This window comes from Trachurus trachurus (genome assembly GCF_905171665.1).
Source record: "Trachurus trachurus genome assembly, chromosome: 9".
Lineage (NCBI taxonomy): Eukaryota > Metazoa > Chordata > Actinopteri > Carangiformes > Carangidae > Trachurus > Trachurus trachurus.
The window spans coordinates 9,654,840-9,669,656 of NC_139895.1; the positions used below are offsets into that span (position 1 = coordinate 9,654,840).

The 14,817-nt window shown below is 39.0% G+C and overlaps 1 protein-coding gene across 1 annotated transcript in view; it reads right to left on the reverse strand.

Moving 5' to 3' along the window:
- Window positions 1-4,261: 4,261 nt before the first annotated feature.
- The window catches only part of LOC310991924 (potassium channel subfamily T member 1-like), a gene marked incomplete at its 3' end in the record, with an annotated part of 79,893 nt that continues 69,337 nt past the window's right edge, over window positions 4,262-14,817 (reverse strand). The window contains exons 29-31 of the mRNA XM_083979852.1: window positions 14,163-14,460; window positions 6,038-6,122; window positions 4,262-4,382 (exon numbers count right to left, since the gene is read on the reverse strand). Of these exons, the coding sequence (XP_083835978.1) occupies window positions 4,262-4,382; window positions 6,038-6,122; window positions 14,163-14,460 (504 nt within the window). The remainder of the gene's footprint in view (window positions 4,383-6,037; window positions 6,123-14,162; window positions 14,461-14,817) is intronic.

Sequence of the window (14,817 nt, forward strand, 5' to 3'; positions counted from 1 at the left end):
TTTCTGTCATGATGGTTTGAGGTTTATTAAACTCTAAACTCATCATCACACTTCACAGCCAACCTGCTTCTACACCTGCTCACCTGTCATTTTGTCTTTAAATCACTGTTAATTATGTCATTATGCTGATGTACGCTGGAAACATTCATGTCATTCATTCATTTTTTTGATCTTGTTCATTCTTACCATCAAGATTAATATCTGAGAAAAATTGAAAACAAAATGCTGAGAGTGTATCACATCATCATCAAGCGATAAACTTGTTCACATGTTCATTATCCTGGTTATCAGCATCTTGTTATAGTCGTTTATCCACATCCACTGTTCTGATTTTTTTTTTCCTTTTTGTAACCGTTTGTTCATGAGCAGTTTTAGATTTTGAACCACTTATATTTTTTAATGATTTCATCACTTATTGATCCGTTGTTTTATAGTTTGGAAACAGGTGCTAGTAATGATACATTTTATCATCAGATGTTTAAAATGAAATGCTCATTCCTGTTAAACTGTCAGACATGTTTGATTCTCTATCATCATTATGACAATTTCTGTTTCCTCTCTCCTTGTGCTTTTTTTCTTCACAATGAATTAATACTGTATCTTGGTTAAAACATGACTCAGTTTGTCCTGATTTACTAAAGCTGTACTACACAGATAGACACTGAGGGTTTTGCATTTATTCCTCTCAGAAAAACTGTGTGATGTCATGGAGGGATATGGGTTATTGTTGTATTGTGTTTCTCAATGATTGATACCTCATTGCTGTAAATTATGGTAGGCCCTATGAATATCTGTTTTCTATTTGATACATTTTTTAAATTTTTTTTATTGTATTTAATTTACTTGTATTATTTTAAATTCATGGGGTCTTATGTCATGTTTTGTAAAAAACAAAACAGTGATGTCTGAAGAGAGTAAAAAGCAAATATAGAAAATTTACAAAACTATTCAAATTCATGAACTGTGGCAGAATTTTGTTTAATCTCATTTAACAACTTCACTATGATGCCACAACTTTTTACTGCCAGTTGAACAAGTCGTAGCAGTTGTTGAATTACAAATCATCTGTGAGTGATCACTGTTTGTTCTGTTACCTGAACACCTGAGAAGAAATAAAAACACCCATTCATTCATTAGATCTGGCTGCATGCAGCATTTATTTGTTCATATTTTATATACGGAGAAGGACACTCGCTTCTCATAAGAAATAGTACAAAATGGATCAACCCCTTTTTGACACGTGACTTAAAAACAAAGTGGAGGTAAACATAATACGGAGGTTTCTGATAACACCGAGACGACATGCATGTTCCATTCATATAAATACACAGTATCAAATAATGGATCCAACTTGCAAGCAGTTGACTTGATTATGGGTTTCTCTAAGGACGGGACATCACATTAAATGTCCTAAATGTACAAAATGTATCGTTCTTGGCAAGCTTGTATATCAAAACATGCTTTTTTCTTTAAAGTGTTTGCATGCCCCTTGTGGTATTGTAAGTACGGACAGTAGGAGATCTGAAGTGATTTAGTTGTGAAGTGTTGTGAAGTGAGGACCCAGGAAGACGTTGAATGAATGGATCAACACACCGATCGTATCCTCCATCGTGGTCGCTCGTGCTTTCACTCCTCAGCTCTCCTGCCCTGTAAACTGACACTTCTGAGGGGCTGCTGAGCAAAGATCAACAGTTCAATTCAACTGGACTCTTTGCAAAATATATCAATTGTAAAACATAGAGAGAAAGAGAGAAAAAGCTTATGCTGATTCCTCCACAAAAGGCAGATTTCAAAGAGAAAACAATACATTTTAAGATCCCTTCATCAGAGCTATCACTTCATCTTTGTTTTGAAAATAAAAATGGCACGTAAAGTAAGCTTTGCAAACATCTGCAAGGTGTGCATGTGCACAATACTGCACATCTGGCTGTCTTTGCTTCACAGGAATGGTTGAATACTGTCCGCTGTGTTGTACAGATTCAGCTTAAAGGGTCATGCTGTTTTGCTCTAGACATCCCCGCAGAGCTTAGTGCAAAAATAGTTCAAGTCCTCTTTCACTTTTTAAATCATACAGACAAGACTGAAAGCAAAATGGCAAACGGTGAATATCATAAAGATACTATTTACAGTCAATGAACCAAACATAGAGCTGAACAAATTTCAAATGCTGCACAGCAACGCTCTTACACACACACGTGGCCTGTACAATCTGGAAAAGGAGAGCACTTCATCTCAAGTATATTTCTAAGTTCATTTGGAAACAATATGACAAGACTGAAACAGATTCAACTGTTGCATGTCAATATCTGTGCAAAAACTGTTCTGCTGCCACTTCTACTGCAACTCATTAAAGAATTATGTAACCGGAGGATTAACAATCAACTCCAAATAAATTCAAGTTAAAACTAGAACCTGACTAACTGGATCGATACTTGATATTTGACTTGTCTGATATTGATATATCAAATCCTTTTTGAGAACCTGTAGCACACATGATTAACTTTCTCTCTCAGAGTTCGATGATTCTCGTCCCTATAAACTAAATAACAGCCAACAGCCAAAAGATGTTAGCCCAGCTTAGCATAAACACTGGAAGTGTGGGGAAACAGCCAGTCTAACATCACAAATTAACACATTGCATTTTGTTTAATGCTCCGAAAAGTGAAAACGGTCACAACAAGATATGACATGTTTATTACAGTAGCAAGCTTTAAAAGTGCTACTTGATGTTTCCCTCTGCTTCCATGTTAAACTAAGCTAAGCTAACATAAAATAATCTCCTGCTTCCTGTAGCTCTATATTATTCATACCGAGCTGCTCTTTTAAATATCCAATGAGCAAATAAACACATTTCACCAAAAAAAACAAAAACAAACTACAGCTATAAACAACAGAAATACTCCTAAACTTATCGACAAAAATAAGACAAATATTTTTCTAAAAATAGCTTATTATCATATGGAAAAATCACGATAAACTATACTGGCAAATTAAGTAGTGTGCACTGTGGGCTGTTTCATTAACATGAACTGAATTTGTGATTGTTTCAATAGCTGATATTAATAAGTAATTCATATTTTGTATGAACGTGTCCCATTTCTATACTGAAGATTTATGTACTGGGTAATGGTCAGGCTCAGAAATAAAGACAAAGAAACCCCACTAACACTGATATCATAAAAAATAGATGCAGAATGGCACATAATGTAGAAATTTAAACATTTAAATATATTTACAAAGAAAGAAAGAATAACAAAATGGCACATAGAGTAGAGCAGACATGATTGGAGACTAATAAAATAATTAAATAAATTAACAATAATCACTTTTTGACAATAGCTACAACAAAAATGAACTTTAAAAAAAACATAACAGAACCTTTTCTTTCTTTTTACATGGCTGATTAAAAATGCCAGAGGACAGTTTGTCATAAAAAAGTTTGTGCTCGTAAAGAAAATTAAAATCCTGTCTGATAAAGAGAATGCAAACAGTCAATACAAACCAAACGAATAACAAAGTAATAAATTAAGGAAAAGTGCACATGTAGTGATGTCATAGTAAATGCTTGAATACTAGCGCCTTATTTCAGAGCATTTACCGTTCTCGAGAATTCGGGTTTAGGTAGAAACAGGTGTAGAGGAGGTCGGTCGGTCGGTCTGAGTCGCGGCGTGAGGGAAACTTCACCCCGGAGCAAAACAAGTCGGGTGAAATGATGATTTGATTTCTTATACTGTATGTGCACAAAAACAAAAAAGAAAAGAAAAAGAAAAAAAATCCTCATTCTGTCCAAAGAGCCTCTCACAACAGCAAATCCAGTCTCTCAGACCTTTGGTTAGAGGGGGGAGGAGGAGGGAGGAAGGGGTCGATTTCCAGTGCCCGTTTCTCAGTTTCAGATGCGTGTTAGTAGAGTTAGTTAAGGTGTGTGTGTGTATGTGTGTGTGTGAGTGAGGGGGGGGTCGATGACGAGGCACTCTTCATGCATCCTCCTGTAGCAGCTCAGTGGGAACCAGCCGGTCTCTCAGCGCCGTGGCGATTGTTTCTGGTCTGAGCCCGAGAGACACATAATGCACATTCACTACAGACTGTTCCTGTTCTGTTCCTTGGCCCGAGACGAGTCTTCTTCATCTGCGCGAGACAAACCAGCTCCGTCTTAAAGAGAGTTAAGGGTCAGGGTGTCGAGGACTGGTTGGGGGTTGGGGGAGGGTTGGGGGGGAAGTGGGGTAGCTTGGGTTTGGGTGTTTACAGTAGGTGTGTTGGGGTTTCAGAGGTGAGTCTCGTCTCTCGTCTCTGTGCCAAAGTCCTGCTGGTTCCTGGTGCTGTGCGGCTGCCCCGCCTGCGAGTCCTCTGGCATGTGGGCCAGAGGGTCGGACCGGATAATGTACCTGAAGAGAGGAAATCCACATTATCAGGCAGAATGGAGCAGAGAGGCTGAAGGATTATAGTGTAACAGCTGAAAAACAAAACTGGACTCAAACTTTAGAAATGAAAATTAATCACAGAAATCAAAACTCAAATGTCTCAGAGCTAAAGTTTAAAAAAAAAATAGCTGGTTGTTTGACTGTGGTGTGATACTACTGTCACTTAGTGATGCTATCTTAACCTAAAACTAAATAAATGTATTTGTGTATTTCCTGTGCACATCTGTACAAAACCGTATTAAACAGTAGAAAGTTTTAAGAAAATCTGAATGGGATATAATACATTGGCCTGAATATAACCCAGGGTGTTTTCATTTTCTTCCTTATGAATATTTTATGAAAAAGTGAGGTCGCCCTATATTCAGAGTCTTCAGACTTGTAAATACAAAACAATACACGTCCACAACAGCAGGTGGCGCCTAATACCTCCTTCCTAAGGCGGCCTGAATAATGGAGAAGCACAGAGACTTCCTGAACGTCCTGAACAAAGTGGCTCAAAAGTAAGGCGAGTTCGCAAAGAGATGAAGAGAAGTCTCGATGCAAACTTTTAAGATGACAGCGATAAAAGCAGCAGAGAGATATGGTGTCACAGAATATAATGTATCAGAGATGGTAAGTCCAAAAAGACCTCGCTTACTCAGTGTGTTTTATTATTTTCAAATATAATACGGACATATATTTTAAGTCTTACAAAAGTGGAGGTTTGAAAGGTTTTGAAAAGGGAAGGGGCTGTTGTTTACATTTTTTCTATAGTTGCGGTGAATCAGGACCAAAACCTCTTGGCACAAAAACAGCTTCTTCCCCCACTGCTACCATAATGCCTACATTGTTTTTTTCTTCTTTTCTTTTCCTATTTATTTATTTTATGTTTAACTGTGTTCTAACTGTATCCTTAACTTTTCATTCATATATTTAACTGTGTTTTTAATGAAATTCGTATTGTTTTTACCGTGAGCCGAAGGCAATTTTCCACCATGGTGGACAGTTTTATTGTATTGTATATTTGTAAATTATGATTGTAATAATATATTAGTATTTAATCATATTACAATATTACATTTATATACCGTATATTACGTCCATGTGAGTATTACTGTCTTGTGCTACTACAGTATATGTCATACATACACCTTGCCTGTCACCAATCACCAAAGGAAATTCCTCGTAGCTGTATAATTAAGTTGTACTGTAACTACCTGGCAATAAATCAGTTTCTCATTCTGATAATCAGGGTCTTATATTTAAGTCAGTACGGTACACAATTTGGTTTATTTATTAAAACATCAGACTCACTACAAATTTAAACACAATGTATTTTTGTCTACTTGTGTAAAAATGTGTGCCCTTCCTGCAATTATCAACCTTTTTAGAGATATGCTCTTGTGTAACTGCTGTATCCTCTGATGGCCTGTTCCTCTCCTCCTATCTTTGCCCACATCTCTAATTCAAACAGTAAATTACACTGTGAAATGAAACGGCAACCGACTCTTGAAATGAGGCTGGAAACTAACACTCTCACGGCAAAGGCAAAGTAAAGTCCAGTGAATAAATGTAAAAAAAAGAAGAAAAAGGAAATAAAAGATGAAGACAGTAATATATTCTTCTGTTCTGGTTCTTACACGATGTCATTGAGCTCCAGCATGGTGTCAGGAGGAGGATTGATGAGGACGTAGGACAACGTGTTCTGGTGGTCGTTCATCTCGTCTGTAAGAAGAGATAGAAAAGACCTTCAGAGCCGCTCTGGAGCCCTCCCTCGTCCTCCCCCCCATTAAACAGTACATCAGCCAGGAAATGAGCCCTCTAACCACTTTCAACCTTTCAAGTGAGGACAAAGGCAGAGTAACCCACATACAGAAATAAGACCAAGTGGTTCAAATATCTGACATAATTAGTGGTGGGGATGATGCTCTTTTCCTAGACTGGCTGTAAAGTGAAGAGAGATGCTTGTTACAACTGTTGATTATGATTAACGATCACATTTCTTTTAAAACGAGAGCGCACGTTGCTGACATCAATCAAGCTGACAGTACGGTTTTAAAAGGGAAACAAAGAGCTGAATGTGCAGTAGTTTGGTCACTGATGGGATGGCAGACAAGATATGAACCCAGCAGAACATTTTTACTGTTTACAGATTTTTTTTTGTTACTCATCTGCCTTCATAAACGTAAAATAATGCAACATTATACTAACATATATCTATAGGAATAATGTCATTTGCTTTGGATCTGTTTTTAATGTAGCTACAAATGGTTTCATTAATTAACGGTAACCTTTGTATGTAGCAGGCTGCGGACATCAGTAGTAAACACATTTGTAATCCAAACTGCAGTGACAGTAAATCAGTCAGTTATCTATTATTCTATTAGGCTATTAAAAACTGTACCGCCAAGATGATTTATATTGATTATTTTGACAGATTGTTCTATTGTATATTCTGTAATACATTACTCTTAATTAAAAAAAACAAAACATCAACAAATTAACTGGTTTTAGAGATATTTTTTAAGTTTTGCTATTGCTATTTTTTGCTAATTGTCAAGAAAACCAGTCGGCTCCTTAAGTTAGCATGCAACTCTCTTGACCTTATAAAACTAATTAGTATCCAGTGTTGCCCTGAAGAAGTAGCACTGCTCAGAGAGTGTATAATGACCTTTCATCATATAAACAACACTGCTAAGTGAACAGCTGTTCATACTAATCCTGTCTATTTAGCAACAGCACAACTTAGAAAAATTTACATTGGACGCCATTTTATTTGTGCATTAAATTAAATCTGTTATACACACATCAACAGTTGCAACAATATCATTTCATTGCATCCACAGTGTAACTGAATAAACTATGGAAACTATTCTGCACAGTGTTTGATGAAAGTCTTAATCAATAAGAGGAAATCGATTTAACAGTCATTCCCCAGATACTCTGTGTGTGTGTGTGTGTGAGTGTACGTACGAATGTGTGTGTTATTCATGTCTGTATGTGTGTTTGTTTGCATGTATGGGTGTTGGTGTTGTTGTTGTTGTGTGCTCTCTCTGTGGCAGTGGCTCCTACAGTACTTGCGTTGTTGTTGCGTGATGGACAAAGGAAGGCAAAGGAGGGCAACATGTGTCTCCATGACAACCCACCTGCTTGTGGCCCTTTTTTTTTTTTAAAGCCAGGCGAGGGGGGGCGGGCGGGGTTGGGGGGGTGGAAGAGAGAGAAGGGCTAACCGTTACTGACAGGGCACTTGTGTGGCATTAAAGGGGGGGGAGAAGGGCGGCCCATGCTGCCTGCTGACTCAAACAGGAAACCTCATGCGCAGCTTCAGAATAATAACGGAGCCAGCATGCAGACAGCGTCCGCGGCCACGCAACATATCGATCTCCATCGCATTCCCTTTTTTTATGTCGATCATCCTGCGCATTCCACACTGGACCAACAGGCTGGTGAGGCGGGCGGCAGGTTGCCATGCCAACGGACGACACTCAGCATCCCCGTCCGTACCCACTACCCACCCCCCCCACAAAAAAAAACAAAAAAAAAACAAGAAACACATCCCCGCCCCCCCCTCCCTGAGTGACATGTGACACACCCACAGACACAGAGGACATGCTCCAGCATCCGTCAGACTGGACCAAAACGCAGAGCGACTCAAACCAAACTGAGAGTGAAGCAGAACACATCGGGAGTGTGAGAGTGGAAGAGGACGACCTGCAGCTGGATCATCACCTGGGACAATCAATAACACTAAAAAAAACAAAACACACCCTATAACAGTGGTGAGTGGAGAGAAGAGATGCCGGCAGGATTCATGACTGTACCAATTGTCTCCTCCCTCCTCTAATCCACAATTAGCTGGTGCAGACTACAGTGTATTAAGTATAGATTATACCATGGCCACAGGAAATACTCATTTAACATTAGTGGAGAAGTGTTTTAAAGAAAATAAATCACACATACCGTATACAGTGTGATGCAGTTAAACAGTGTTTTCATTGTTGTGGCTCTGTGATCCAGCACATCAGGTTTTACACATCAAACAACTCAACTCAAATTTTTATTTATCTACCACGTTTAAAAACAACCTCAGTTGTCCAAAGTGCTGCACAACATAAATGTAATCAAGTGTCAGCAAATATAAATGACAGTAAGAAAACAACATAAATTACCAATATAGATCAACAATAATAGTTAAAGGGATAGTTCAGCATTTTGGCAAATTGGCCCATTGCCATAATCTCTATAGTCATAGCAGTAGGTTCGTTACCTTTATTTGTCGGTGCAAGCTATTTTTTTGAGCCACAAGCTGCTCAGAGCTACGCTACGGTTGGAGGCTAACAGGATGTCTTGGTTTCCCTCATCAAACTCATCAAATACACAATCCAACAACTCCAAAACGCTCTCGTGGACAAGTTGCCTAGCTCTGAGCAGCTCACGGCTCTGCTCCGCCGTTCAAAAAACAGCTTGCACTGACAATTAAAGGTAACAAACCTACTTTTATGACTATGGGGATTATGGCAATGGGACAATTTGTCAAAATGTTGAACTATCCCTTTAACTATTATTGTTAATCTATACTGGTAATTTATGTTGTTTCTTACTGTCATTTATATTTGCTGACACTTGATTACAAAATGTTGTGCAGCACTTTGGACAACTGAGGTTGTTTTTAAATGTGGTAGATAAAAATAATAAATAAAAACAATCACTAAAATGAGGTCAAATCCAGATAAAAGATATACTAAACAATGACCAAGTTTTATAATATGTTGACTTTTGATGTTTTGCTTAATAAGTATATGTAGATATTGTATCCTAAAGATCCAGAAATCATCTTTACTGCAAAAGTCTTACAGCCAAATATAGAGCATTTTGAGCATACACCACAGCCTGTATGTAAATCCTGTGTCTATACACAATATCTATAATTCCTTATAAATCACTACAGTAAAAACCCTAGATGTCAGCAAAAATACAGCCCTTAAGATGCTATTTTTACACCTTTAACTGTACCAATTAAAGATTTAACGTTATGATTATGTTTCATTTAAAATCCCGTGTGCTGGAGTACAAAGCCAGTGCAGTGAAAAGCGTTTTTCTGTCCTAATACTTGCAGTCAGGATAACCACCACTCTGCTGTCAGTGAACCCTTTGGAATAATCTGTCTCCATGTATGAATTTGTTTTAAAATATGGTCGGATGGATCTAACAAAGTCATATTCAAACATTCACAGTGCAGGATGGAAAAGGTCTGTAAACCCCTTAGTGAAAGTTGAAAGCTAATTGGAGTCAGGAGTTCCCAAACCTGGAGTCCAATCAATGAAACAAGATCAGAGGTGAAGGAAGGTTGGAGCTACTTTGCCTTTTAAAAGAAGCTCTGAGATCTCAGAGGACTCGTCTGGACAGCTCCCAAATCATCGGGGCTGAAATGAATCTAGCTAAGTTTATCCTGTATCTGGACAGGAAAGGATAACGACAGGGTGGCTGCGTGTAGCAGAACAATGACTGATCTACTACAGAATCAGCTCAAACAAAGGAGTTGGAGCCCAGAGCTTAAACTAACAGATATGTTTGTCCACGTACACTGATGCATTCAATTTACTTTTAAAGTTGGGCATTTCAATCATGAGTTTGTAAAAGCAACTGTTTTGTCAACCATTGTTTGCATCGTTAGCTAATATCACCTGACAATACAGTACGTGGTAGTTTATTAAAACGTTATGTCTAATTTAATGACACAAAAACAAGACTAAGTGTCTAATAAACATTGTCATGTACGGCTTTTATTCACTGTTCAAGGTTACTGAAGTTCCTCCGAGTTTCCAAGTTGGAATTACGACTTTAGGTAGCGTTTCTCATGACGTAGCTAACTGGGAACACAAATCCTGAACCTTAACCCCTGTAAGTTGAACTGAACATACCATAAATCCAAGGCTTCTTTCTCCCAACCAGTACTATGGATGTTTAATGTGTGTGTTCAATAGTTTATATACACACTTATGATGAATTCATGCAGGAGACCAGATCATTTCAAAGGGTTCACCTACTTCTCTGTAAATCAGTGCACAAACTGTATTAAACTGCAGGAAGCCATGACAACAATACAGGTTAATAAACTCTAACTAGCAAAAACTACCTTAAACTTTAAGAAAAACATAACAATTTAAAGGGGTAGTTCAACATTTTGGCAAATTGTCCCATTGCCATAATCCCTATAGTTTTAGGGAGTAGGTTCATTACCTTTAATTGTCGGTGCAAGCTATTTTTAGAACTGCGGAGCAGAGCCGCGAGGCTAATGGAATTTCTTGGTTTCCCTCATCAAATACACAAGAGACAAAGTTGTTTTCGATGCAAATGCAGAGACTGCTTGCTGAAAAACTGCCCCTGACAGGAATGCTCATCAGCGGTTTTGTATGAATTTGCCTCTAAAACAACTCTGTCTGGTAACGTTGTGTTATTATCTCATAGCGTGGTGAATGTGCAGGTCACAACTTGTCCACTAGAGCGTTTTGGAGTTGTTGGATTGTTTATTTGATGAGTTTGATGAGGGAAACCAAGAAATCCCATGAGCCTCCGTAGCGTAGCTCTGAGCAGCTCACGGCTCTGCTCTGCCGTTCTAAAAATAGCTTGCACCGACAATTAAAGGTGACGAACCTTCTCCTAAAACTATAGGGATTATGGCAATGGGCCAATTTGCCAAAATGTAGAACTATCCCTTTAAGCACTGCTTCTCTTTTTACCTGTGACTATGTGGCCATTGTATAAAGTGATTAATACGTTCTTAGGAGTGTGGAAATAAAAGAGACAAGATGGAGGTGAAGGAAGCATCGTAGCTTCTCCTCCTCCTCTATATCATCAGGAAACCTCTGAGACACATTATTCTTTTATATGTGAGGTTGATATTATTAATCTACACCTACGTAGCCTTCCATCCACAGACATAACATGTTCCGCTCCACTCTTGAAGCCATACTCTTGTGCCCTGCAGTACTCTAGCCAACTGGGACGTCACCTCACGGGAACACAATGCAGAAAAGACCAGATAGAGAGATAGTAGAGAGGGATAGTAGAGCGAGATAGATTGGCTGCTGATCTACCACTCAGTCCGGCAGGATACATATATACACACACACACACACACACGCACACGTACAGTACACAAAAACGCACACGCACGCACACACTCATGCAGTAAAGTTGCAGTACTGTGATCAACCAGCTAACCTGACGGCCTGGTCCCCTCTGTATACGGATGCTCTGAAATGTCCTGCAACTCTAAGCAATGGCATTCACTGTTAACTTCAATGTCCTGATGTGTTCATTCATAAATAACTAGAAAATGTAGAGTATCTATAACAGATAAGGCAAAGTGTGAGGAAAAGAAATATCTTCTAGTGGTGAGTCGTTCGCTATTCTTCAATGGATGCTGGTGAAAGGACAAAAATCTCTTTCTCCACAGGATGGTAACCACTCACATGTTGTAAATGAGTTATAAACAGCACACAAATTACCTTGCAAATATCCTAGATTTACTCGATTCATGACATCGCTCGCAGTGAGATTAGAAACATCCTCTACAAGCCAAAAGGGGGGAAGATAGTCAGATAGTCAGAGAGAGAAAGCAGGAAGAGGAACAGTAGTTGGAAGAGGGGGGAAAACAAGAAAAAAAGGGAAAACAAAGATCAGGCAGGCAGCGAATGCATTTGCAGTTTCGAAAAGAACTCTTGAAAAAGGTGATAGCGATGCAAAGAAGCCATGCATTGGTGTGTGCACAGAATCACTTCCAAATTATTCATTTGTCACATGTTGCAGTAATCCTCACTGACTTTCATGGATCTTAGGAAGATCTTGGGCTTTTGAGGTTCTTCCTGAAACGTATTTAATTGACACGTTACATTATATTTAGCAAGTGTGCAACACATCTGGAGCATGATTCTGCTTTTTGTTGTTGGTTTTTTTTTTTTAAGCATGAAGCTGGGAGGAGAGAAGAACTAAAGAAACAAAAAGTCCAGAAGTGAGCAGCTAAGAATGCAGGCAATTGCACAGTCTGTGGTTAAAATGCAATTGAGAAACAAAGGTTTAGTGCTCCTGCATCTTCATGCATGATGTGTTCACATCTACATGTCCGTATGATCACGACTGGTGGGATGAACGGTGGTGTGTATGATTTATGGCACACAGGTTGATGAGTGTGACTGTGATGTGAGAAAAATGAGGATTTCTGAAGGTTAATGATGATGAGGTGTGATGTTAATGATCTGCCCTATCAAGACCCACTGCACCACGTCTTGATGACTACACAGAATGACTGGGACCACAGATTGGAGTTTTAAATAAAACTTCATGAGCACAGCGTTGTTCTTGTGGCAGAAATAATCTAATTGACTGGGAAAAGCCGAAGTGGGTGGAGCTACTGTAAAGAAGCACCGCATGGCTTTTTCTACTGAGTTTAAAGTTAAACAGAGCAGCAACCTGGCACTGCTACTGCACTAAACAAACATCTATGGTTGTATGTAATCACCTGCACCTTTCACAGTCCAACAGGGGCACAGAACGACCCATTATCCAGGTGGGCTTTCCTAAGGCGGACTGAGGCCCGGTGGTAACAGAGCAGCTAATGAGGAGCTTGTTATCCTCAAAACTTAAACTAAATGGAGTGCACTGACTGCAACTTCTGGTCCTAATGATGTCTTTGTGAGACCCATAGAGCACATGCTCCTCATATGAAGCAATAAAAACAGATGTAACTCCGCTGTAATGAGCTCAGGCCCGTGGCCCGGAAATCAATCGCGCGTTGTTCTCTGTTCTCGGGGTAGTACACTGGTTTCAAAACGCTCTAATTGTCAGTTTCAATGTTGCAAAACCAGAGTGTTTTGTGAGTTTGCGTCATTAGGTCTGCTGCAGACAATTTCCTTTATCACTCCATTTGACATTATTAATCTGGAAAATGACTTCCTCAATTTTTCAGCCAGTAATATTTCAAGGAAAACGGCACTCACGTGTCCCTACTGTACATTCACTATTAAAAACACATTTTACAGTCGAAAACTCAAACAGATTAAATCTAACTACACAAATTCACCATCAAAATGGTTTTAATAATTTTCTTATCCATCAACTAAATGTTCAGTCTGTGCCTGTGTGTATCAGCTTTACTAGAGTAATAACTGATAAGATACGGATAATAATTTTTATATAGCAATTATCAAAATCAAGATTAAGTAAGTAATTTAAAAGACTTTTGTTGCTAGATGAAAAAAAAACACAGAACAGTGTTGTCCCTTGTGAGGTACAAAGAGGATCATCCCACTGACCTTAAGTCCAGCCTACCCATACGAGCTCACAGCTACAGGTCTGCTCATCTTCTCAGGCTACGATCATGAATATGAAAATGAGCGACCATCATTTGCATTTTATTCTTTCTAAAAGAAAAGAATTCTTCAGCTTCACCCGCTGAGCCTGAACTCATTATTTCTGCCACCAGAGCTGCTGTGACCTTACACAAATGTTTTTAATGAACAGAGACTCCAATCTGCAACAAACATAATTTTCATTATTATTCATTTTCAGTTGTATAATCACTTATTAACATTACACATTTTAGTAGAATATAGTAGAATATCCACAAATAAATAACTGTTAATCATCAGTTCTACTGTATTTTAGTCTTATTTACTGTATTACATATAGAAACTGTTACATCTAACAAGTCAACTTCTACATATCAGCCAATCACGGCGTCACACCATCAGCTGCTTTACTCACCATATCCCACGGTGGGCAGGCCCAGGTGCTTCATGCGGTTCTTGACTAGTTCGGAGAGCTCTTGTCGCTCGGAGCGCCGGTACAGGTTGAGTCTCTGCTGCGAGATGCGCTCGGCTCGACTCGACGGTTTGTTGGACTTCCTGCTCAGGCGCCGCGCCCACTGCATGCTCTTCTTCCTCAGCAGCGGATGCTCCGACTGGTCGCTGGAGCTGGAGTTTCTGTGGGCCGTCTTCTCCTTCCAGGACTCTCCGCGCTCTCGATGCTCCTCGCCCTGCTCCACGTTGATGGACACCTGAGACTGGGAGAGCAGGGTGACGGCGGGCTTAATCCTGTTATCTTAGTTGCATTTTTCAAAAGATACATAAAACTATGTGACATTAATTTTACAGGTGCTATTTCCGGAGGCCTGCCTTATAAGGAAATTATAATCATGAACTTTGGATATTTATAAATGCCAGAAAAATGCCAACAAAAGAGCATTTTTCATCTTTGCTCGCTTTAAGCAAAAGATGTGGACTAAAATATCCAAATTTAAAAAAAAAAGCATGTTTGGATCTTACCTGTGCATAACTGTCCTTGCACTGAAACAAAAAGAAATGCAATGAAAGATGGGGGGGCATCCAAAGCAAACAAAATTATTAAAGCCTCAAAAGGC